The sequence below is a fragment of the Nerophis ophidion genome, linkage group LG16 (assembly GCF_033978795.1).
Source record: "Nerophis ophidion isolate RoL-2023_Sa linkage group LG16, RoL_Noph_v1.0, whole genome shotgun sequence".
Lineage (NCBI taxonomy): Eukaryota > Metazoa > Chordata > Actinopteri > Syngnathiformes > Syngnathidae > Nerophis > Nerophis ophidion.
This window is the reverse complement of record NC_084626.1, coordinates 4,927,292-4,951,330: the sequence shown is the minus strand read 5'-3', so window position 1 is coordinate 4,951,330 and position 24,039 is coordinate 4,927,292. Positions and strand designations below refer to the sequence as shown.

The 24,039-nt window shown below is 39.2% G+C and overlaps 1 protein-coding gene across 1 annotated transcript in view; it reads right to left on the bottom strand.

The window, feature by feature from the left end:
• mdfi (MyoD family inhibitor) overlaps positions 1 to 24,039 on the bottom strand; it is a 135,736-nt gene that overhangs the window by 51,379 nt on the left and 60,318 nt on the right. The window contains exon 3 of the mRNA XM_061922610.1: positions 2,894 to 3,028. Coding sequence (XP_061778594.1) covers positions 2,894 to 3,028 — 135 coding nt within the window. The remainder of the gene's footprint in view (positions 1 to 2,893; positions 3,029 to 24,039) is intronic.

The window sequence follows — 24,039 nt, the reverse complement described above, 5'->3', positions numbered from 1 at the left end:
TTGAAGTCAGAGGAATGAGGTCTACATCAGACTTATCCATGCCTTGGTCTCCAGCAGGTCTCGAAACCAGCTGTAAAGCAGCTGCAGTTCATCCAAAATGCTGCTGCTCGAGTCCTGACTAGAACCAGGACCACACTGGCTTCGTGTTGCTCGGAGAATAGACTTTAATATAGCTCGGCTTGTGTCTTTTCGTGGTCTTGTGCCAAAGTATATATCTGACGTGTTAGAGCCGTATGAACATTCTCGGGCTCTGAGGGTCCTCAGGGAGTGGTCTCCTGCTGGTGCCCAGAGTCTGAACCAAGCATGGTGAAACTGTGTTCCAGTTTTATGCTGCTAAAATCTGGAGTAGAATTCCAGAAAATGTGAGACAGGCCTCAAATCCAGGCTGAAAACACTTTTATTTAATTCTGCATATGGCGACTAAGAATAGTTTATCTACACTCTTTGATTTGAGTTTAAATAATGACTGCTTCTATGACGATTTTATTTTATGATTTTAATTTGAATTATTTGTATTTCCACCCTCTTGTAATTTTCTGTAAAATACATAAATCGCCTAAAACAAACTTCCATCCATCCATTTTCAGACACATATATACAGAATACATATACATATATACACACACATCATTTTTGGTGATAAAACGCACAATTCCAACCCTTTGTGTGTGCATATATATATATATATATATATGGCTCACCTGCACTGGCTTCCTGTGCACTTAAGATGTGACTTTAAGGTTTTACTACTTACGTATAAAATACTACACGGTCTAGCTCCATCCTATCTTGCCGATTGTATTGTACCATATGTCCCGGCAAGAAATCTGCGTTCAAAGGACTCCGGCTTATTAGTGATTCCCAAAGCCCAAAAAAAGTCTGCGGGCTATAGAGCTTTTTCATTTCGGGCTACAGTACTCTGGAATGCCCTCCCGGTAACATTTCGAGATGCCACCTCAGTAGAAGCATTTAAGTCTCACCTTAAAACTCATTTGTATACTCTAGCCTTTAAATAGACTCCCTTTTTAGACCAGTTGATCTGCCGTTTCTTTTCTTTTTCTTCTATGTCCCACTCTCCCTTGTGGAGGGGGTCCGGTCCGATCCGGTGGCCATGTACTGCTTGCCTGTGTATCGGCTGGGGACATCTCTGCGCTGCTGATCCGCCTCCGCTTGGGATGGTTTCCTGCTGGCTCCGCTGTGAACGGGACTCTCGCTGCTGTGTTGGATCCGCTTTGGACTGGACTCTCGCGACTGTGTTGGATCCATTATGGATTGAACTTTCACAGTATCATGTTAGACCCGCTCGACATCCATTGCTTTCCTCCTCTCCAAGGTTCTCATAGTCATCATTGTCACCGATGTCCCACTGGGTGTGAGTTTTCCTTGCCCTTATGTGGGCCTACCGAGGATGTCGTAGTGGTTTGTGCAGCCCTTTGAGACACTAGTGATTCAGGGCTATATAAGTAAACATTGATTGATTGATTGATATATATATATATATATAGAGATATATATCTATATATACATATATATATATATGTATATATATATATATATATATATATATATATATATATATATATATATATATATATATATATATATATATATGAATATATACATAAAGGGTTGGAATTGGGGGTTTTATCATAAAACGCCCAATTCCAACCCTTTGTGTGTATATATAAATATATATATATATATATATATACATAAAGGGTTGGAATTGGGGGTTTTATCACCAAAAATGCGCTGACCCGTCTCCGCTCGGGATGGTCTCCTGCTGGAACCACTATGGACTGGACTCTCACTATTATGTTAGATACACCATGGACTGGACACTCACACTATTATGTTAGATTCACTATGGACTGGACTCACACTATTATGTTGGATCCACTATGGACTGGACTCTCACTATTATGTTAGATCCACTATAGACTGGACTCTGACTATTATGTTAGATCCACTATAGACTGGACTCTGACTATTATGTTAAATCCACTATGGACTGGACTCTCACTATTATGTTTGATCCATTATGGACTGGACTCAGACTATTATGTTAGATCCACTATGGACTGGACTCTCACTATTATGTTAGATCCACCATAGACTGGACTCTGACTATTATGTTACATCCACTATGGACTGGACTCTCACTATTAGGTTAGATCCATTTTGGACTGGACTCTTACTATTATGTTAGATCCATTTTGGACTGGACTCTCACTATTATGTTAGATCCTTTATGGACTGGACTCTATTATGTTAGATGGACTGGACTCTCACTATTATGTTTGATCATTTATACACTGGACTCATACTATTATGTTAGATCCACTATGGACCGGACTCTCACTATTATGTTAGATCCTTTATGGACTGGACTCTATCATGTTAGATCCACTATGGACTGGACTCTCACAATATTATGTTAGACCCACTCAACGTCCATTACATCCGGTCTCCCCTAGGAAGACCGGATGCGCCACCCGCGACCTCGAAGGGAATAAGCGGTAGAAAATGGATTGATTCGACTGATAACATAACGTTCCGCAAAGACTGAACAATGAAACGAGACCGACAAACGGAAGCACTCTTCACACGGTGGCAGTCACGTTTACCTCCCATTGACGAGGTAACCCGCTTTGCATTTGGGAGAAGAGAAAAGGAAGAACAAAGGAGGGAAGTGTGCTCATTTGGAACCCAACTTTGTTTATGTACTGAAAACCAGGATCTTAACCTACTTGGCCGACAACCTGGGTTTTTCTGCCGGGGCTACTGGTAAAAAGGTCAGGATATGTGACTCATCCGACCCTGGCGATATGTAATGGAAACACCACTTTCACGAGCCTCCCTCCATCTGCGTGAGAACACGCTGTTTACTCACACGTGATGCTCCCGCCGGGCGCCACGAGCTCCGGGTGCGGGGGGCCGCCTTTGCATTTGCCGCCGTCCTCGCCCCGCGACCTCTCGGGGTGATTCGACCTCAGTATGAGGGGCTCGGTGTAGGTGTTGGCCACATCTGGAAGACAAACACGGACGCGTTACTTGACATCGTTAACCATGAAATGAAACCACGCCATTGACCGGTTTGAGAGAAGTACATTTTGTAAGGGGATTCTCTACCCCGTTCTGTGTGACTCCCTGCTTTCCTTGGCCTTATCAACGTTATTAACCCCCACTCCGCTGAGTAAACATGTCAACCCTCGTGTTGTTCCCGTCCGCGAGCACTTCGTTCATTCAAGAAGCCGTCGTGCTGACTCCAACAAAACGGAAGATTTGGCCTCTGTTGATGTGCTCTCTGTCCTGAACTTGCATCTGGAAGTCGTTAAGAGTCATCCCCTTGAGACTGTTCAGGGTTCCAAGTGCACGTTTGTGTAACCTGAAATCTCGTGGCTCGATGAGTGTTTATGTGAAAGTGCATTTATGTACAGTCCTGGTCAAAAGTTTGCATACACTTGTGAAGAACGTAGTGTCATGGCTGTCTTGAGTTTCCAATCGTTTCTACAACTCTTATTACAAACCCCGTTTCCATAAGAGTTGGGAAATTGTGTTAGATGTAAATATAAACGGAATGCATCAATCCATCCATCCATTTTCTACCGCTTATTCCCTTTTGGGGGTCACGGGGGGCTCTGGTGCCTATCTCATCTAAAATCGGGCGGAAGGCGGCGTACACCCTGGACAAGTCGCCCCTCATCGCAGGATTTGCAAATCATTTTCAACCTATATTCAGTTGAATATGCTACAAAGACGACATTTTTGATGTTCAAACTGATAAACTTTTTATTTTTTATTGCAAATAATCATTAACTTTAGAAGTTGATGCCAGCAACACGTGACAAAGAAGTTGGGAAAGGTGGCAGTAAATACGGATAAAGTTGAGGAATGCTCATCAAACATTTATTTGGAACATCCCACAGGTGTGCAGGCTAATTGGGAACAGGTGGGTGCCATGATTGGGTATAAAAACAGCTTCCCAAAAAATGCTCAGTCTTTCACAAGAAAGGATGGGGCGAGGTACACCCCTTTGTCCACAACTGCGTGAGCAAATAGTCAAACAGTTTAAGAACAACGTTTCTCAAAGTGCAATTGCAAGAAATTTTGGGATTTCAACATCCACGGTCCATAATATCATCAAGAGAATCTGGAGAAATCACTCCACGTAAGCGGCATGGCCGGAAACCAACATTGAATGACCGTGACCTTCCGTCCCTCAGACGGCGCTGTATCAAAAACCGACATCAATCTCTAAAGGATATCACCACATGGGCTTTAGGAAGACTTCTGAAAACCACTGTCACTAAATACAGTTTGTCGCTACATCTGTAAGTGCAAGTTAAAGTTATACTATGCAAAGCGAAAGCCATTTATCAACAACATCCAGAAACGCCACCAGCTTCTTGTCGGAGTGCATTTAATTGAATATGGGTTGAAAATGATTTGCAAATCATTGTATCCCGTTTATATTTACATTGAGCACAATTTCCCAACTCATACGGAAACAGGGTTTGTATTTTGGTGATAGAGGGATTGGAGCACATACTTGTTGGTCAAAATAAAACATTCATGAAGTTTGGTTCTTTTATTGTACTACTGAAAAAGTGACCAAATCTGCTGGGTCAAAAGTATACATACAGCAATGTTAATATTTAGTTGCATGTCCCTTGGCAGGTTTCACTGCAATAAAGCATTTTTGGTAGCCATCCACAAGTTTCTGGTTCAATTTTTGACCACTCCTCTTGACAATTTTTGTTTAATCTGACATCACATGGACAAACATAAGACCTTCTGGAGGAAAGTTCTGTGGTCAGATGAAATAAAAAAAATAAGCTGTTTGGCATCAATACCCAGCAATATGTTTGGAGGAGTAAATGTGAGGCCTTTAATCCCAGGAACACCATACCCACCGTCAAGCATGGTGGTAGTAGTATTATTCTCTGGGCCTGTTTTGCTGCCAATAGAGCTGGTGCTTTAAATGGGACAATGAAAAAGGAGGATTACATCCAGATTCTTCAGGACAACATAAAATCATCAGCCCGGAGGTTGGGTCTTGGGCGCAGTTGGGTGTTCCAACAGACAATGACCCCAAACACACGTCAACAGTGGTGAAGGAATGGCTAAATCAGGCTAGAATTAAGGTTTCAGAATGGCCTTCTCAAAGTCCTGACTTAAACGTGTGGACAATGCTGAAGAAACAAGTCCAGCTCTATAATGTCATCTCACAGCGACGGAAGATTAAAGTATCTTGTGTCATCTGGAGAACGTCTTGGTGTATGTATGTATGTATATACATACAAATATGTATATACATACATATATTTATATATATATATATATATATATATATATATATATATATATATTTATATATATACATATATATGTATATATATATAGACATATAAATACATACATATATATATATATAGATACATACATGTATATATATATATATATATATATATATATATATATATATATATATATATATATATATATATATATATATATATATACATATATATATATATATAGATGGATAGATATATATGTGTGGGAAGTATCACAAGACTACTTCATCTATATAGAACTGTTTCATGAGGGGTTCCCTCAATCATCAGGAGATTGAGGGGTTCCCTCAATATATATATATTGAGGGAACCCCTCATGAAACAGTTCTGTAGAGATGAAGTAGTCTTGTGATTTTTCCCACACATACATATTGCGCTTACCACGGTATCGAGCACTATATTCTGGATAATTCAATTAAGACACATGTATATATATATATATATATATATATATATATATATATATATATATATATATATATATATATATATATATATATATATATATATATATATATAGTATGTGTATATGTATATATACATATATATATGTACATATATATACATATATATATACACAGATATATACTTATGTATACATGTTTACATGTATACATAAGTATATACCTGTGTATATATATATATATATATATATATATATATATATATATATATATATATATATATACATATACGTGTGTATTTTGTGTGTGGGTGTTTTGTGTTCACTAGCAACACAGGCTTCTCTAATGAAGCCGTTATTATGCACATGCAAACACACAAACACACACACACACACACAACCACACGTATGTGCACAAATACACAGCACAGAGGCCTTCAAATCAGGGCAAGCTTGGGCCTCTGAGAGGTGCAGACTCATTCCGAGGCAAATGGGTGCCAGCTGGGTTTGATAAACACACACACACACGCACACACATACACGCAGGCCAAACCACGCCCTGTGCATGGACTCGTCGCTTCCCGGCTCTGTTTATTTATTTTAGCCACTTTCACTCACTTCTCTATCTGTATCTCTGTCCCTCGGTCTCTCACCTCCAAAGTCCAAAATTCTCTCCGCCTTGACTTCAAAATACATTCCTTTTAATAACTGCATTAACCTTCAGTTACTGTAAAGTATTTGCAAAGATGCCTCAGTTGCAAAACAAGAGGTTCATTAAACACCGCTCAGGTCGATCCATAATATCGAGACAGCTGATAAAACTCCCGTCAAATTAGATTACTCTATGTTATTATATTACTAAGGAATCTATTGTTTTTGACAAATTCCATACCTTCACAACATTAACTTCAACGTAGACCAAAATGAGGGAAAGCAGCCCCACTTTATAGTGTGAGAAAATATAGTGAGAGAAAAATACAGCAGCACCTTTGCCCCAATTGCAGACTGCAAGGTGGTCTTCAGGTTATGAACGAGTCCTGTGATGCAAGTTGACATGTAGTTTAAAGTAAGTGACCTAAATTAAAGGGGCCATATTGAAACGTGTTTCTACATTCAAAAAGACTTCCTTGTGGTGGACATGACTTGTAATGGTGGTGTTTTGCTCAAAACGTTGCATAGATTTTGTTTTGTTTGTTTTCTGACTGTGTCTTCACAATGGACGGTATTGTGGGCAGTCTTATTTACAGGCTGATGAGGTGGCGACTTGTCCAGGGTGTACTGCGCCTTCTGCAGGTGAGATAGGCTCCAGCACCCCCCGTGACCCCAAAAGGGACAAGCGGTAAAAAATGGATGGATGGCTGGAGTCCTGCTCCAGGCCAAACCCCCTTCGACTGCGTCTTCTCCCTGTCTTGTTGTACCGTATTTTTCTGACATTAAGCCTCAACTTTTTTTTCCTACGCTTTGTACCCTGCAGCTCATAAAATGGTGCGGCTAATTTATGTATTTTTAATCGCTAATGCCCATAAAGTTTTGTGTTCAACTGATAATTTTCAATGCAGACAAAGACACTGAAAAGGTGTGACGATCTGTCACGTCCCATACGTCACATCTGACAACACGTGATGTGTCTATATTAGCCTACTATCAAAATTACTTTAAGAGGCTTGAATAAGTGTTATAATGAGGGCAACACACGATGTGTCTATATCAGCCTACTATCAAAATGACTTTAAAAGTCTTATATAAGTGTTATAATAAAGACAACACATGATGTGTCTATATTGGCTGTATCAACCCACAATCAAAATTACTTTAAAAGTCTTGCATAAGTGTTATAACAAAAGCAACACATCCATCAATCAATCAATCAATCAAAGTATATGTCTCAAAGTGTAAGTGTAAGTATAAGTGTCTCAAAGGGCTGCACAAGCCACAACGGCATCACACATGATTTAAGTGTCTATATTGGCTATATTAGCCTACTATCGAAATGACTTTAAAGGTCTTATATTTAAGTGGTATAATGAAGGCAACACATGATGTGTCTATATTAGCTATATTAACCTACTATCAAAATGACTTTAAAACTCTTATATACATTTTATAATGAAAACAACACATGAAGTGTCTACATTAGCTACATTAGCCTACTATCAAAATAACTTTAAAAGTCTTATATAAGTGTTATAATGAAGGCAACACATGATGTAGGTGTCTATACTAACTATATTAGCCTACTATCAAAATGACTTTAAAAGTCTTATATAAGTGTTTTAATAAAGGCAACACATGATGTAAGTGTCGATATTAGTTATAATAGCCTACAATCAAAATGACTTTAAAAGTCTTATATAAGTGTTATAATGAAGGCAACAAATTATGTAAGTGTCGATATTAGTTAAAATAGCCTACTTTCAAAATGACTTTAAAAGTCTTATATAAGTTTTATAATGAAGACAACACATGATGTAAGTGTCACAATATTAGCCTACTAGCAACATTACTTTAAAAGTCTTATATAAGTGTTATAATGAAGGCAACACATTATGTAAGTGTCTATATTAGCTATATTAGCCTACTATCAAAATGACTTTAAAAGTCTTATATAAGTGTTTTAATAAAGGCAACACATGATGTAAGTGTCGATATTAGTTATAATAGCCTACAATCAAAATGACTTTAAAAGTCTTATATAAGTGTTATAATGAAGGCAACAAATTATGTAAGTGTCGATATTAGTTAAAATAGCCTACTTTCAAAATGACTTTAAAAGTCTTATATAAGTTTTATAATGAAGACAACACATGATGTAAGTGTCACAATATTAGCCTACTAGCAACATTACTTTAAAAGTCTTATATAAGTGTTATAATGAAGGCAACACATTATGTAAGTGTCTATATTTGCTGTATTAGCCTACTATCAAAATGACTTTAAAAGTCTTATGTAAGTGTTATAATGAAGGCAACACAATATGTAAGTGTCTATATTAGCTATATTAGCCTACTATCAAAATGACCTTAAAAGTCTTATAAAAGTGTTTTAATGAAGGCAACACATGATGTAAGTGTCGATATTAGTTAAAATAGCCTACTATCAAAATGAATTTAAAAGTCTTACATAAGTGTTGTATAATTAGGGCAACACATTATGTAAGTGTCTACATTAGCTATATTAGGCTACTATCAAAATGACTTTAAAAGTCTTATATAAGTGTTTTAATGAAGGCAACAAATTATGTAAGTGTCGATATTAGTTAAAATAGCCTACTTTCAAAATGACTTTAAAAGTCTTATATAAGTGTTATAATGAAGACAACACATGATGTAAGTGTCACAATATTAGCCTACTAGCAACATTACTTTAAAAGTCTTATATAAGTGTTATAATGAAGGCAACACATAATGTAAGTGTCTATATTTGCTGTATTAGCCTACTATCAAAATGACTTTAAAAGTCTTATGTAAGTGTTATAATGAAGGCAACACAATATGTAAGTGTCTATATTAGCTACATTAGCCTACTATCAAAATGACCTTAAAAGTCTTATATAAGTGTTATAATGAAAGCAACATATGATGTAAGTGTCTATTTTGGTTAAAATAGCCTACTATCAAAATTACTTTAAAAGTCTTATATAAGTGTTTTAATGAAGGCAACACATTATGTAAGTGTCGATATTAGTTAAAATAGCCTACTATCAAAATGACTTTAAAAGTCTTATATAAGTGTTATAATGAAGGCAACACATGATGTAAGTGTCTATATTAGTTAAAATAGCCTACTATCAAAATTACTTTAAAAGTCTTATATAAGTGTTATAATGAAGGCAACACATGATGTAAGTGTCTATATTAGTTAAAATAGCCTACTATCAAAATGAATTTAAAAGTCTTACATAAGTGTTGTATAATTATGGCAACACATTATGTAAGTGTCTACATTAGCTATATTAGGCTACTATCAAAATGACTTTAAAAGTCTTATATAAGTGTTATAATGAAGACAACACATGATGTAAGTGTCACAATATTAGCCTACTAGCAACATTACTTTAAAAGTCTTATATAAGTGTTATAATGAAGGCAACACATTATGTAAGTGTCTATATTTGCTGTATTAGCCTACTATCAAAATGACTTTAAAAGTCTTATGTAAGTGTTATAATGAAGGCCACACATTATGTAAGTGTCTATATTAGCTATATTAGCCCACTATCAAAATGACCTTAAAAGTCTTATATAAGTGTTATAATGAAGGTAACATATGATGTAAGTGTCTATTTTAGTTAAAATAGCCTCCTATCAAAATTACTTTAAAAGTCTTACATAAGTGTTATAATTAAGGCAACACATTATGTAAGTGTCTATATTAGTTGTATTAGCCTACTATAAAAATAACTTTAAAAGTCTTATATAAGTGTTTTAATGAAGGCAAAACATAATGTAAGTGTCTATATTAGTTATATTAGCCTACAATCAAAATGACTTTAAAAGTCTTATATAAGTGTTTTAATGAAGGCAACACATTATGTAAGTGTCGATATTAGTTAAAATAGCCTACTATCAAAATGACTTTAAAAGTCTTATATTTATCATTTATATAAGTGTTATAATGAAGACAACACATGATATAAGTGTCACAATATTAGCCTACTAGCAACTTTACTTTAAAAGTCTTATATAAGTGTTATAATTAAGACGTAGATGTTCATATCTGCTGTACATGTAAAATATGTAAAAATATTTAAAAAAAAATGTATTTGTGGTTGCACCTTAAACACCTGTCTGTTCTTCAGCCCGGAAAATACGACAGTTTTTAGCGCTTCCAAATCGTTTATTGTAATAGAGTGTGTAAATGTACCTAATGTTGTGACCAGTTATACACCAGCTACGTGAATACATGAAGGTCACATTCTATCGTGCATGTCACTCACGCGGTGCGCCGATTCCTTCCGTGCACGTGTACAGCCAACCAACTCACTCTTGACTCATGCTGCCATGGTAGTATTATGGGTTAAAAGTGCGCCGGGCTTGTGACCGGTTTCCCTTTGAGTCGAACGCATTCCCACCAAAGCCCTCAGTGCCATCCAGAGCAGGCCCACGGACCGACCGTTCTCTGGCAGCAGCATCAAACCGCCAAACCGCTCGACCTCAGAGCCATTACTGAGATCTAAGGACGACGAGCCTCTAATTCGAATCAGACCGGGGCAATCAAGAAGGGCTTGAGCGACCCGGCTGCAGGACTGTTTGTTCGCATACATGTTTTAAAGGCCTACTGAAATGAGATGTTCTTATTTAAAGGGGAACATTATCACCAGACCTATGTAAGCGTCAATATATACCTTGATGTTGCATGTATTTTTTTAACCAATTTCCGAAATCTAAATGGGTGAATTTTGGCGAATTAAACGCCTTTCTATTATTTGCTCTCGGAGCGATGACGTCACATCCAGCGTTTCCCTCCACCCAAATTGAAAGCCAAACAAACACTTACCAATCGACAGATTTAAGTTGCTCCAGTGTCACAAAATGCGAAAGTCCAGATTGTTTGGTCTGCACATTTTACTGGTGATGCTAAGGTAGACATGGCACAGAAATGTATGGATATCCTACAGATACATTTCCAACGATAAAGTCAACGTTGATGTTATTGACTTATGAGCTAATCAGACATATTTGGTCGCGGCATGAATGCCAGCTAATCGATGCTAACATGCTATTAAGGGTAGCTGTATGTACATTTGTAGCTACATTTCCATCCAGCCTTTCCCTCCACCCACATTACGTGCCAATCAAACACTTACCAATCGACAGATTTAAGTTGCTCCAGTGTCACAAGATGCGAAAGTCCAGATTGTTTGGTCTGCACATTTTACCGGCGATGCTAAGGCAGACATGGCACAGATATGTATGGATTTCCTGCAGATGCATTTCCAACGATAAAGTCAACGTTGATGTTATTGACTTATGTGCTAATCAGACATATTTGGTCGCGGCATGACTGCCAGCTAATCGATGCTAACATGCTATTTAGGCTAGCTGTATGTACATTTGTAGCTATATTTCCATCCAGTGTTTCCCTCACAACGTGACGTCACTTAGGTAGTCAATCCACCATTTTCTCAAACACATTACACACACAAGTCATATTAGCTCTGTTATTTTCCGTTTTTTCGACTGTTTTCCGTACCTTGGAGACATCATGCCTCGTCGGTGTGTTGTCGGAGGGTGAAACAACACGATCAGGGACGGATTCAAGTTGATTTACATAGAGTGTGCATCGATTAACACGGCATGCTAATCGATGCTAACATGCTATTAAGGGTAGCTGTATGTACATTTGTAGCTATATTTCCATCCAGCGTTTTCCTCCACCTACATTTAATGCCAAACAAACACTTACCAATCGACGGATCTAAGTTGCTCCAATGTCAAAAGATGCGAAAGTCCAGATCGTTTGGTTTGCACATTTTACCGGCGATGCTAAGGCAGACATGGCACAGAGATGTATGGATATCCTGCAGATGCATTTCCAACGAAAAAGTCAACGTTGATATTATTGACTTATGTGCTAATCAGACATATTTGGTCGCGGCATGACTGCCAGCTAATCGATGCTAACATGCTATTTAGGCTAGCTGTATGTACATTTGTAGCTATATTTCCATCCAGTGTTTCCCTCAAAACGTGACGTCACTTGGGTAGTCAATCCACCATTTTCTCAAACACATTACACACCCAAGTCATATTAGCTTTGTTATTTTCCGTTTTTTCGACTGTTTTCCGTACCTTGGAGACATCATGCCTCGTCGGTGTGTTGTCGGAGGGTGAAACAACACGATCAGGGACGGATTCAAGTTGATTTACGTAGAGTGAATCGATGCTAACATGCTATTTAGGCTAACTGTATGTACATTTGTAGCTATATTTCCATCCAGCGTTTTCCTCCACCCACATTTAAAGCCAAACAAACACTTACCAATCGACGGGTTTAAGTTGCTCCAGTGTCACAAGATGCGTAAGTCCAGATCGTTTGGTTTGCACATTTTACTGGCGATGCTAAGGCAGACATGGTCGAATAGCGTCAATAGCTATTCGCTCAATAGCTTCAGTTTCTTCTTCAATTTTGTTTTCGCTATCTGCCTCCATACTGCAACCATCCGTTTCAATTCATGCGTAATCTGTTGAATCGCTTAAGCCGCTGAAACCCGAGTCTGAATCCGAGCTAATGTCGCTATATCTTGCTGTGCTATCCACCATTTTGTTTGTATTGGCATCACTAGATGACGTCACAGGAAAATGGACGGTGGCTTCACAGATAGCGAAAATCAGGCACTTTAAAGCCTTTTTCCGGGATATTCTATGGAGGGGAAAATTTTGAAAACATTTTGAAAAATAAAATAAGCCACTAGGAACTGATTTTTATTGGTTTTAACCCTTCTGAAATTGTGATAATGTTCCCCTTTTAAACGGGGATAGCAAGTCCATTCTATGTGTCATACTTGATCATTTTGCTATATTGCCATATTTTTGCTAAAAGGATTTAGTAGAGAACATCGTTGATAAAGTTCGCAACTTTTGGTCGCTAATAAAAAAGCCTTGCCTTTACCGGAAGTCGCAGACGCTGACATCACCGGTGTGAGGGCTCCTTACGTCCTCACATTGTTTATAATGGGAGCCTCCAACAGCAAGAGCTATTCGGACCGAGAAAACGACAATTTCCCCATTAATTTGAGCGAGGATGAAAGATTTGTGGATGATGATATTGATAGAGAAGGACTAGAAAAAAAAAAAAAAAGCCGATTGCATTGGGACGGATTCAGATATTTTTAGACACATTTACTAGGATAATTCTGGGAAATCCCTTATCTTTTATGTGTTGCTATTGTTTTAGTGAGATTAAATAGTACCTGCTTTTTGCAGATGATGTGGTCCTGATGGCTTCATCTGACCGGGATCTTCAGCTCTCACTGGATCAGTTTGCAGCCGAGTGTGAAGCGACCGGAATGAGAATCAGCACCTCCAAGTCCGAGTCCATGGTTCTCGCCCGGAAAAGGGTGGAGTGCCATCTCCGGGTTGGGGAAGAGACCCTGCCCCAAGTGGAGGAGTTCAAGTACCTAGGAGTCTTGTTCACGAGTGAGGGAAGAGTGGATCGTGAGATCGACAGGTGGATCGGTGCGGCGTCTTCAGTAATGCGGACGTTGTACCGATCCGTTGTGGTGAAGAATGAGCTGAGCCGGAAGGCAAAGCTCTCAATTTACCGGTCGATCTACGTTCCCATCTTCACCTATGGTCATGAGCTTTGGGTCATGACCGAAAGGATAAGATCACGGGTACAAGCGGTCGAAATGAGTTTCCTCCGCCTCTCTCCCTTAGAGATAGGGTGAGAAGCTCTGCCATCCGGGAGGAACTCAAAGTAAAGCCCCTGCTCCTTCACATCGAGAGGAGCCAGATGAGGTGGTTCGGGCATCTGGTCAGGATGCCACCCGAATGCCTCCCTAGGGAGGTGTTTAGGGCACGTCCAACCGGTAGGAGGCCACGGGGAAGACCCAGGACACGTTGGGAAGACTGTGTCTCCCGGCTGGCCTGGGAACGCCTCGGGATCCCCCGGGAAGAGCTAGACGAAGTGGCTGGGGAGAGGGAAGTCTGGGCTTCCCTGCTTAGGCTGTTGCCCCCGCGACCTGACCTCGGATAAGCGGAAGAAGATGGATGGATTGAAATAGTACCTGATAGTCGGAGGGGGTGTGTCCACGGGTGTGTTGACCCCAGTCTCTGAAGGAAGTCGACGGCAGCTGCACGGACAGCGCAGGCTCAGCTGATCTCCGGTAAGTGGCGACTTTTTGCCACAATTTTCTCACCGAAACCTGCCGTTTGACAAGTGGTCGGGACCCATGTTCGCTTGACCGCTCTGATCCATAGTAAAGCTTCACCTCCGGTAATTTTAAACAAGGAAACAACGTGTGTTTGTGTAACTAAAGGCTAAAGCTTCCCACCTCCATCTTTCTACTTTGACTTCTCTGTTATTAATTGAACAAATTGCAAAAGATTCAGCACCACAGATGTCCAGAATACTGTTTAATTGCGCGATGAAAAGAGACGACTTTTAGCCGCAAATGCTGCTGCGCTAATATGTCCCCTCCGACCCGGGACGTCACGCGCACGCGTCATCATTCCGCGACGTTTTCAACAAGAAACTCGGCGGGAAATTTGAAATTGTAATTTAGTAAACTAAACCGGCCGTATTGGCATGTGTTGCAATGTTAATATTTCATCATTGATATATAAACTATCAGACTGTGTGGTCGGCAGTAGTGGCTTTCAGTAGGCCTTTAATGTGTGTTTGCAGCATGTGGCTGAGCTCCTGAAGGGCGAATGCGCAGGAATTTAGTTTTCCTGATAAACGGGGGCTATTAAAGTAAAAACATATGGATGACACACACAGAGGCTACTATATGAGCAGATGCAAATGATGTGATATATCCTGAGCCAGCAGCAGGGGAGACCAGCTTTCTGTTCCTCTCGCGAGGGCTATAAGACCACGGCAATCGTGTTTCTACAACCTCAAGAAGCACATAACCCCACATAGGGCGATATATCGAATATACTCGATATACAAACCCCGTTTCCATATGAGTTGGGAAATTGTGTTAGATGTAAATATAAACAGAATACAATGATTTGCAAATCATTTTCAACCCATATTCAGTTGAATGCACAACAAAGACAAGATATTTGATGTTCAAACTCATAAACATTATTTTATTTTGCAAATAATAATTAACTTAGAATTTCATGGCTGCAACACGTGCCAAAGTAGTTGGGAAAGGGCATGTTCACCACTGTGTTACACCACCTTTTCTTTTAACAACACTCAATAAACGTTTTAGGAACTGAGGAAACTCATTGTTGAAGCTTTGAAAGTGGAATTATTTCCCATTCTTGTTTTATGTCCAACTTCAATCGTATTTTACGCTTCATAATGCGCCACACATTTTCGATGGGAGACAGGTTTGGACTGCAGGCGGGCCAGGAGAGTACCCACACTCTTTTACTATGAAGCCACGCTGTTGTAACACGTGGCATGGCATTGTCTTGCTGAAATAAACAGGGGCGTCCATGATAATGTTGCTTGGATAACAACATATAATGCTCCAAAACCTGTATGGACTTTTTAGCATTAGTGGTGCCTTCACAGATGTGTAAGTTACCCATGCCTTGGGCACTAATACACCCCCATACCATCACAGATGCTGGCTTTAGAACTTTGCGCCTATAACAATCCAGATGTTTTTTTTCCTCTTTGTTCCGGAGGACACCACGTCCACAGTTTCCAAATATAATTTGAAATGTGGACTCGTCAGACCACAGAACACTTTTCCAGTTTGCATCAGTCCATCATAGATGATCTCGGGCCCAGCGAAGCCGGCAGTGTTTCTGGGTATTGTTGAGAAATGGGTTTTGCTCTGCATAGTAGAGTTTTAACTTGCACTTACAGATGTAGCAACCAACTGTAGTTACTAACAGTGGTTTGATGAAGTGTTCCTGAGTCCATGGGGTTATATCCTTTACACACTGATGTCGGTTTTTGATGCAGTACCACCTGAGGGTTCAAAGGTCCGTAATATCTTTGCAAACAAAAAAAATGTTTATCAGTTTGAACATCAAATATGTTGTCTTTGTAGCATATTCAACTGAATATGGGTCGAAAATGATTTGCAAATCATTGTATTCCGTTTATATTTACATCTAACACAATTTCCCAACTCAAATGGAAACGGGGTTTGTATCTGTGCGATAAAGAAAATGACTATATCGTGATATTCAAGGATACGTTCTTACGCAGGTGCTTTTGCGGGCATTACGCCACAGGTTCTTAAAACTCGTTCTTGTCTCTGCTTCTCACAGAGACAAAAAACAAGCGCACCTTCTGACATACGTCACATAACGCCCTCACGGAGCAGAGAGGATGCGGAAGGGGTAACATTAGCTGTGATGCTAAAGGAGCGGTGCGAGTGGTAATACGAGGAAGAAATGGTAAATGGTAAAAGATTGTACTTGTATAGCGCTTTTCTACCCCGTTTTAAGGAGCCCAAAGCGCTTCAACAGTATTTCCACATTCACCCATTCACACACACATTCACACACTGATGGCGGGAGCTGCCATGCAAGGCGCTAACCAGGACCCATCAGGAACAAGGTTAAAGTGTCTTGCTCAAGGACACAACGGACGTGACTGGGATGGTAGAAGGTGGGGATTGAACCAGTTACCCTGAGATTGCTGGCACAGACACTCTACCAACTTCGCCACGCAGTTACCAGAAGGTACGAATCTGGTAACAAATAGAGGAAGAATTAATCCCCAAGAAAAAACAGCATTGGGGCCAACGTCTGGCAGGGGTTTGGCTTCAAGCGGGAAGATGTTGAACAGACAACCGTAATATGTCAAGTAAAAGCATTACTACAAAAAGTAGCATTGCTGCTAATTTGTAGCATCATTTGAAAAGTCACCCGCTATAGCACACCTGGGCAAATTATGGCCCGGGGGCTACATGCGGCCCGTTAAGATTTTCAATCCGGGCCGGCGGACATTCCCACATATTTTTGGTTTTATATCTGTAAGATGGAATGTTTAGCTGCCATTATGATGTGCAGTGATGTTTTCTAATGACAGTAAGTCTGTCTTCAACCATACAAAGTATTTCAATGGTTGGAATCTGCACTTTTGCATGATTTACTAGTTACTATGGTAATGTAATTAGTTACTATGGTAATCTAGTTAGTTACTTTGGTCATCTAATTAGTAAGCTATGTCACAGCAGCTCAAACAAAGCCGCCAAGCAGTGTGGGTGGGAAGCATTTCCACAGACGCAGAAGGAGATTTTCACAACAAAGTTCTAAAGCTTAGTGATATATCCGATATATCAGATTGTAGGTGGGTTTATTTTGGACCGTTCGCGTTCATATTTCACTGTTTATTGCACTTTTGTTGCGTTTCACTTGATTGTAAAATATGTCGATCGAGGGTGTGTGACATTCATACTTTGTCAATATTCAGTGTTTTATTGTTCATAGAAAAATTTAAAATTACATTACATTTTTTGAGGCGGTCTGTCATAAAGTTTTAGCATTCAATCAGACATTATTGTGATGTTTTGTATTAGTGTTCATAAAAATAGATATACCGGCCCCCAGACACATTTTTTTCTCTAAATGTGGCCCTCAAGTCAAAATAATTGCCCAGGTCTGCGCTAGAGAATGAGGAGTGCTTGAAACTCCACATGTCAACATCTCCGGCCGGTGCCACACCCAACAAAATGCAGAAGCAACACCGTATGAAAAAAATAATCAACAACAGAAGGAGATAACGTCCGCAGGAACCTACCACATAGCGAAGGACATACACTATTTGATTTCCTATTACGCAGCTCATTTTTATTTGACAGTTTTTGAAATATCTTGTGTGACATCATGCACAAAAGTGCACTTTATTTGTTTTAAACTACTGTAGTGGCGTTTTGTAAAAAAAGTACACTTTAATTTAGTGTTGTTTTGATATGTCATCATAGTGACATCATGCACAAAAGTGCACTCATAGCTTGTTTTAAAATGTCTCTGACAATCTTGCACTTTCTGTTTTGGAAATGACATGAATGTTTGTGCCAGTGCTTCATAACTGATTAATAAATACAGTTTTGGTCAATTTAATTAGTTGTGATTTTTATATAAGTGTTATAATGAAGGCAACACATGATGTAAATGTCTGGATTATACTATCAAAATAACTTTAAAAGCCTTATATAAGTGTTTTAATGAAGAAAACATATGATGTAAGAGTCTATATTAACTATGTTAGCCTACTATCAAAAGGACTTTAAAAGTCTTATATAAGTGTTATAATGAAGGCAACAGATGATGTGTCTATATTAGCTATATTAGCATACTATCCAAATGACTTTAGAAGTCGTATGTAAGTGTTATAATGAAGGTATCATACATGATGTAAGTGTCTATATTAGTTATATTAGTCTACTATTAAAATGACTAAAAGTCTTATGTAAGAGTTACAATGAAGACAACACATGATGTAAGTGTCTACATTAGCTTTATTTGCCTACTATCAAAATGACTTTAAAAGTATTATATAAGTGGTTTAATGAAGACAACACATGATGTAAGTGTCTAAATTCGCTATAATAGCCTACTATCAAAATTACTTTAAAAGTCTTGTGTTATAATGAAGGCAACACATGATGTAAGTGTCTATATTAGCTAAATTAGCATACTATCCAAACGACTTTAAAAGTCATATGTAAGTGTTATAATGAAGGTATCATACATGATGTGTCTATATTAGTTATATTAGCCTACTATTAAAATGACTTAAAAAGTCTTATGTAAGAGTTACAATGAAGACAACACATGATGTAAGTGTCTATATTTGCTTTATTAGCCTACTATCAAAATGACTTTAAAGGTATTATATAAGTGGTATAATGAAGACAACACATGATGTGTCTAAATTCGCTATATTAGCCTACTATCAAAATTACTTTAAAAGTCTTGTGTTATAATGAAGGCAACACATGATGTTAGTGTCTATATTAGCTAAATTAGCATACTATCCAAACGACTTTAAGTCGTATGTAAGTGTTATAATGAAGGTATCATACATGATGTGTCTATATTAGTTATATTAGCCTACTATTAAAATGACTTAAAAAGTCTTATGTAAGAGTTACAATGAAGACAACACATGATGTAAGTGTCCATATTTGCTTTATTAGCCTACTATCAAAATGACTTTAAAAGTATTATATAAGTGGTATAATGAAGACAACACATGATGTAAGTGTCTAAATTCGCTATATTAGCCTACTGTCAAAATTACTTTAAAAGTCTTGTGTTAAAATGAAGGCAACACATGATGTAAGTGTCTATATTTTACTATCAAAATATCTTTAAAAGCGTTATATAAGTTTTATAATGAAGACAACACATAATGTAAGTGTCTATATTAGCTATATTAGCCTACTATCAAAATTACTTTAAAAGAGGTACATATGTGTTATAGTGAAGGCAACACATGATGTAAGTGTCTGTACTAGCTATATTAGGCTACTATCAAAATGACATTAAAAGTTGTATCTAAGTGTTATAATGAAGACAAAACATGATGTAAGTGTCTGTTTTAGTTATATTAGCCTACTATTAAAATGACTTTAGAAGTCTTATATAAGTGTTATAATGAAAGTATTATACATGATGTAAGTGTCTGTATTAGTTATATTAGCCTACTATCAAAATGATTTTAAAAGTCTTATGTGTTATAATAAAGGCAACACATGATGTAAGTGTCAATATTATACTATCAAACATTCAATCAATCAATCAATCAATGTTTACTTATATAGCCCTAAATCACTAGTGTCTCAAAGGGCTGCACAAACCACCACGACATCCTCGGTAGGCCCACATAAGGGCAAGGAAAACTCACACCCAGTGGGATATCGGTGACAATAATGACGCAGTGGGACGTCGGTGACAATGATGACTATGAGAACCTTAGAGAGGAGGAAAGCAATGGATGTCGAGCGGGTCTAACATGATACTGCGAAAGTTGAATCCACAATGGATCCAACACAGTCGCGAGAGTCCAGTCCAAAGCGGATCCAACACAGCAGCGAGAGTCCCGTTCACAGCGGAGCCAGCAGGAAACCATCCCAAGCGGAGGCGGATCAGCATCGCAGAGATGTCCCCAGCCGATACACAGGCAAGCAGTACATGGCCACCGGATCGGACCGGACCCCCTCGGACCGGACCCCCTCCACAAGGGAGAGTGGGACATAGAAGAAAAAGAAAAGAAACGGCAGATCAACTGGTCTAAAAAGGGAGTCTATTTAAAGGCTAGAGTATACAAATGAGTTTTAAGGTGAGACTTAAATGCTTCTACTGAGGTGGCATCTCGAACTGTTACCGGGAGGGCATTCCAGAGTACTGGAGCCCGAACGGAAAACGCTCTATAGCCCGCAGACTTTTTTTGGGCTTTGGGAATCACTAACAAGCCGGAGTCCTTTGAACGCAGATTTCTTGCCGGGACATATGGTACAATACAATCGTCAAGATAGGATGGAGCTAGACCGTGTAGTATTTTATACGTAAGTAGTAAAACCTTAAAGTCACATCTTAAGTGCACAGGAAGCCAGTGCAGGTGAGCCAGTACAGGCGTAATGTGATCAAACTTTCTTGTTCTTGTCAAAAGTCTAGCAGCCGCATTTTTTACCAACTGTAATCTTTTAATGCTAGACATGGGGAGACCCGAAAATAATACGTTACAGTAGTCGAGGCGAGACGTAACAAACGCATGGATAATGATCTCAGCGTCTTTAGTGGACAGAATGGAGCGAATTTTAGCGATATTACGGAGATGAAAGAAGGCCGTTTTAGTAACGCTTTTAATGTGTGCCTCAAAGGAGAGAGTTGGGTCGAAGATAATACCCAGATTCTTTACCGTGTCGCCTTGTTTAATTGTTTGGTTGTCAAATGTTAGAGTTGTATTATTAAATAGAGTTCGGTGTCTAGCAGGACCGATAATCAGCATTTCCGTTTTTTTGGCGTTGAGTTGCAAAAAGTTAGCGGACATCCATTGTTTAATTTCATTAAGACACGCCTCCAACTGACTACAATCCGGCGTGTTGGTCAGCTTTAGGGGCATGTAGAGTTGGGTGTCATCAGCATAACAGTGAAAGCTATTGGCCGCCAGTGAGGAAAAATCCATATCTTAGCCGCACCGTTTTATAAGCTGCAGGGTTCAGGTAGGGACTTATAGTCCAGAATTTACAATATTTTACTTGCCTGATTAGACAATGTATTATAGGTCTTTGTTTTACTTTCACCTATGTTCCCTATTAGGAGTCTCCACTTGAATGTCCATCCATCCATCCATTTTCTACCGCTTTCTCCCTTACGGGGTCGCGGGGGGCACTGGCGCCTATCTCAGCTACAACCGGGCGGAAGGCGGGGTACACCCTGGACAAGTCGCCAAGAGTCTCCACTTGAATGTTTCTGCCTTATTTTAGACAACTTTGACCAAGGCTCGAACTGATGCCCTCTCCATGAAATGTACCGTCACTCCACCAGGGATGCACAGCATATTATGATTAGATTATGTTTATTATGCTCCGTGGCAGAATTTGAAGCAACTGATCATTCTTTGTGACATCTTTTCATTCTTGTCAACATACTTTAGCACACATGAAGATAGAAAAATAATTTCAGGGCAAAGCAATGTTTACCAGCACAGAGTTAGAGGAGACAAGGCTGCAGTTTCTGCTTGGTCAGCGGTAATGACCGGAACCACACACAAACAGAGGTCTGACCAGAACAAGCGGGGAAAACACACAACTTTAGCCACGGCATGTTGGAATCGCGGTCCAACCACAAACAACAAACATCCAATGCATGAGTATGCGCATAATGACAATAAAAGTGGAAACAATTGTTGAACATGCAAAAGCACCGCAGGGGTGTCCAAACCTATTGACTTGGGGGGGCCGCATTGGGCTACAAAAATTTGGGCCAAAGTCGACTGCATGTAAAGTAACTAATATATATAGCTAGAGATGTCCGATAATGGCTTTTTTGCCGATATCCGATATTCCGATATTGTCCAACTCTTAACTACCGATTCCGATATCAACCGATACCAACACATTATTATGCCTAATTTTGTTGTGATGCCCCGCTGGATGCATTAAACAAAGTAACAATGTTTTCCAAAATTAAACAGCTCAAGTTATGGAAAAAAAATGCCAACATGGCACTGCCACATTTATTATTGAAGTCACAAAATGTATTATTATTTTTTTAACATGCCTCAAAACAGCAGCTTGGAATTTGGGACATGCTCTCCCTGAGAGAGAATGAGGAGGTTTAGGTGGGCGGGGTTGGGGAGGGACGGGGTTTAGGGTATGGGGTAGCGGGGGGGGGGGGGGGGGGGGGCGTATATTGTAGCGTCCCGGAGGAGTTAGTGCTGCAAGGGGTTCTCGGTATTTGCTTTGTTGTGTTTATGCTGTGTTACGGTGCGGATGTTCTCCTGAAATGTGTTTGTCATTCTTGTTTGGTGTGGGTTCACAGTGTGTCGCATATTTGTAACAGTGTTAAAGTTGTTTATACGGCCACCCTCAGTGTGATCTGTATGGCTGTTGACCAAGTGTGTACTGCATTTACTTGTGTGTGTGAAAAGCCGTAGGTATTATGTCTTTTAAGGCACGCCCCCAATATTGTTATCTGGGTGGATATCGGGAGAAATTCGGGAGAATGGTTGCCCCGGGAGATTTTCGGGAGGGGCACTGAAATTCGAAATCGGGAGAGTTGGCAAGTATGACTGGGAGACGTAACTGCTCTGTACTTCTTCCTACGTCCGTGTACCACTCCGTACAGCGGCGTTTTAAAAAGTCATGAATTTTACTTTTTGAAACCGATACCGATAATTTCCGAAAAAAAAGGATTTTAAGCGTGCCTTATAGTTCGGAAAATACGGTAATTGCATATTAAAAGTATGTGAAAGTTAACCTTCTACGTTGTTTACTTCCGTAAGACCATCTTAAAGTTGTGTAATCAATTGGAAATATCAAGCAGTTAAAAATCACCAAACACGGATAAGTGCAGAGAGAGTGTTTTGCATTTTTACCCATCATGCATTGTAATGGATTTAAACTGCTGTAATTTTGAAATTTTTATGGCGACATGTTTATAATAAACAAAGTTTCGTGAGCATGGTGTGTTAAGTTTGACCATGTGTGTTTTTTTCCCCATGACTAGGGATGGTTGTTTGGATTTGGTCATATAAGTAGTCACTTCAATGCGCAATACATGGTCATTAACCTAATTTTACTCTCATTGTCCAAAAAGCAACGGAAGATTTGCTACGATCCGATTGCCAACATATAAACTGCTGGCGTTAATTACTTGAGTCATATTGCCATCATATTACAGTCTACACGTATCTCTTATGTTTGACTGCACTATCTATATTTCCAAGATGGCGGCGCCCGGACGGGCTGCGTCCTCGAGGGACTCTTGCTAAAGATGGAACATTTGGCAGAAATACCGGACAATTCCACAGACTTTCTGGCTGGCTCACATCGTGGTCACTCCGTGATCACGTGCGACCGCCAGACACTTCTGGATGTGGACATATCGGGCCATTTTGGACTGATAGACGCGTGCGTGCTAAACATGCTAACTAGCATGGGAATACGTCGGCGGCTACATC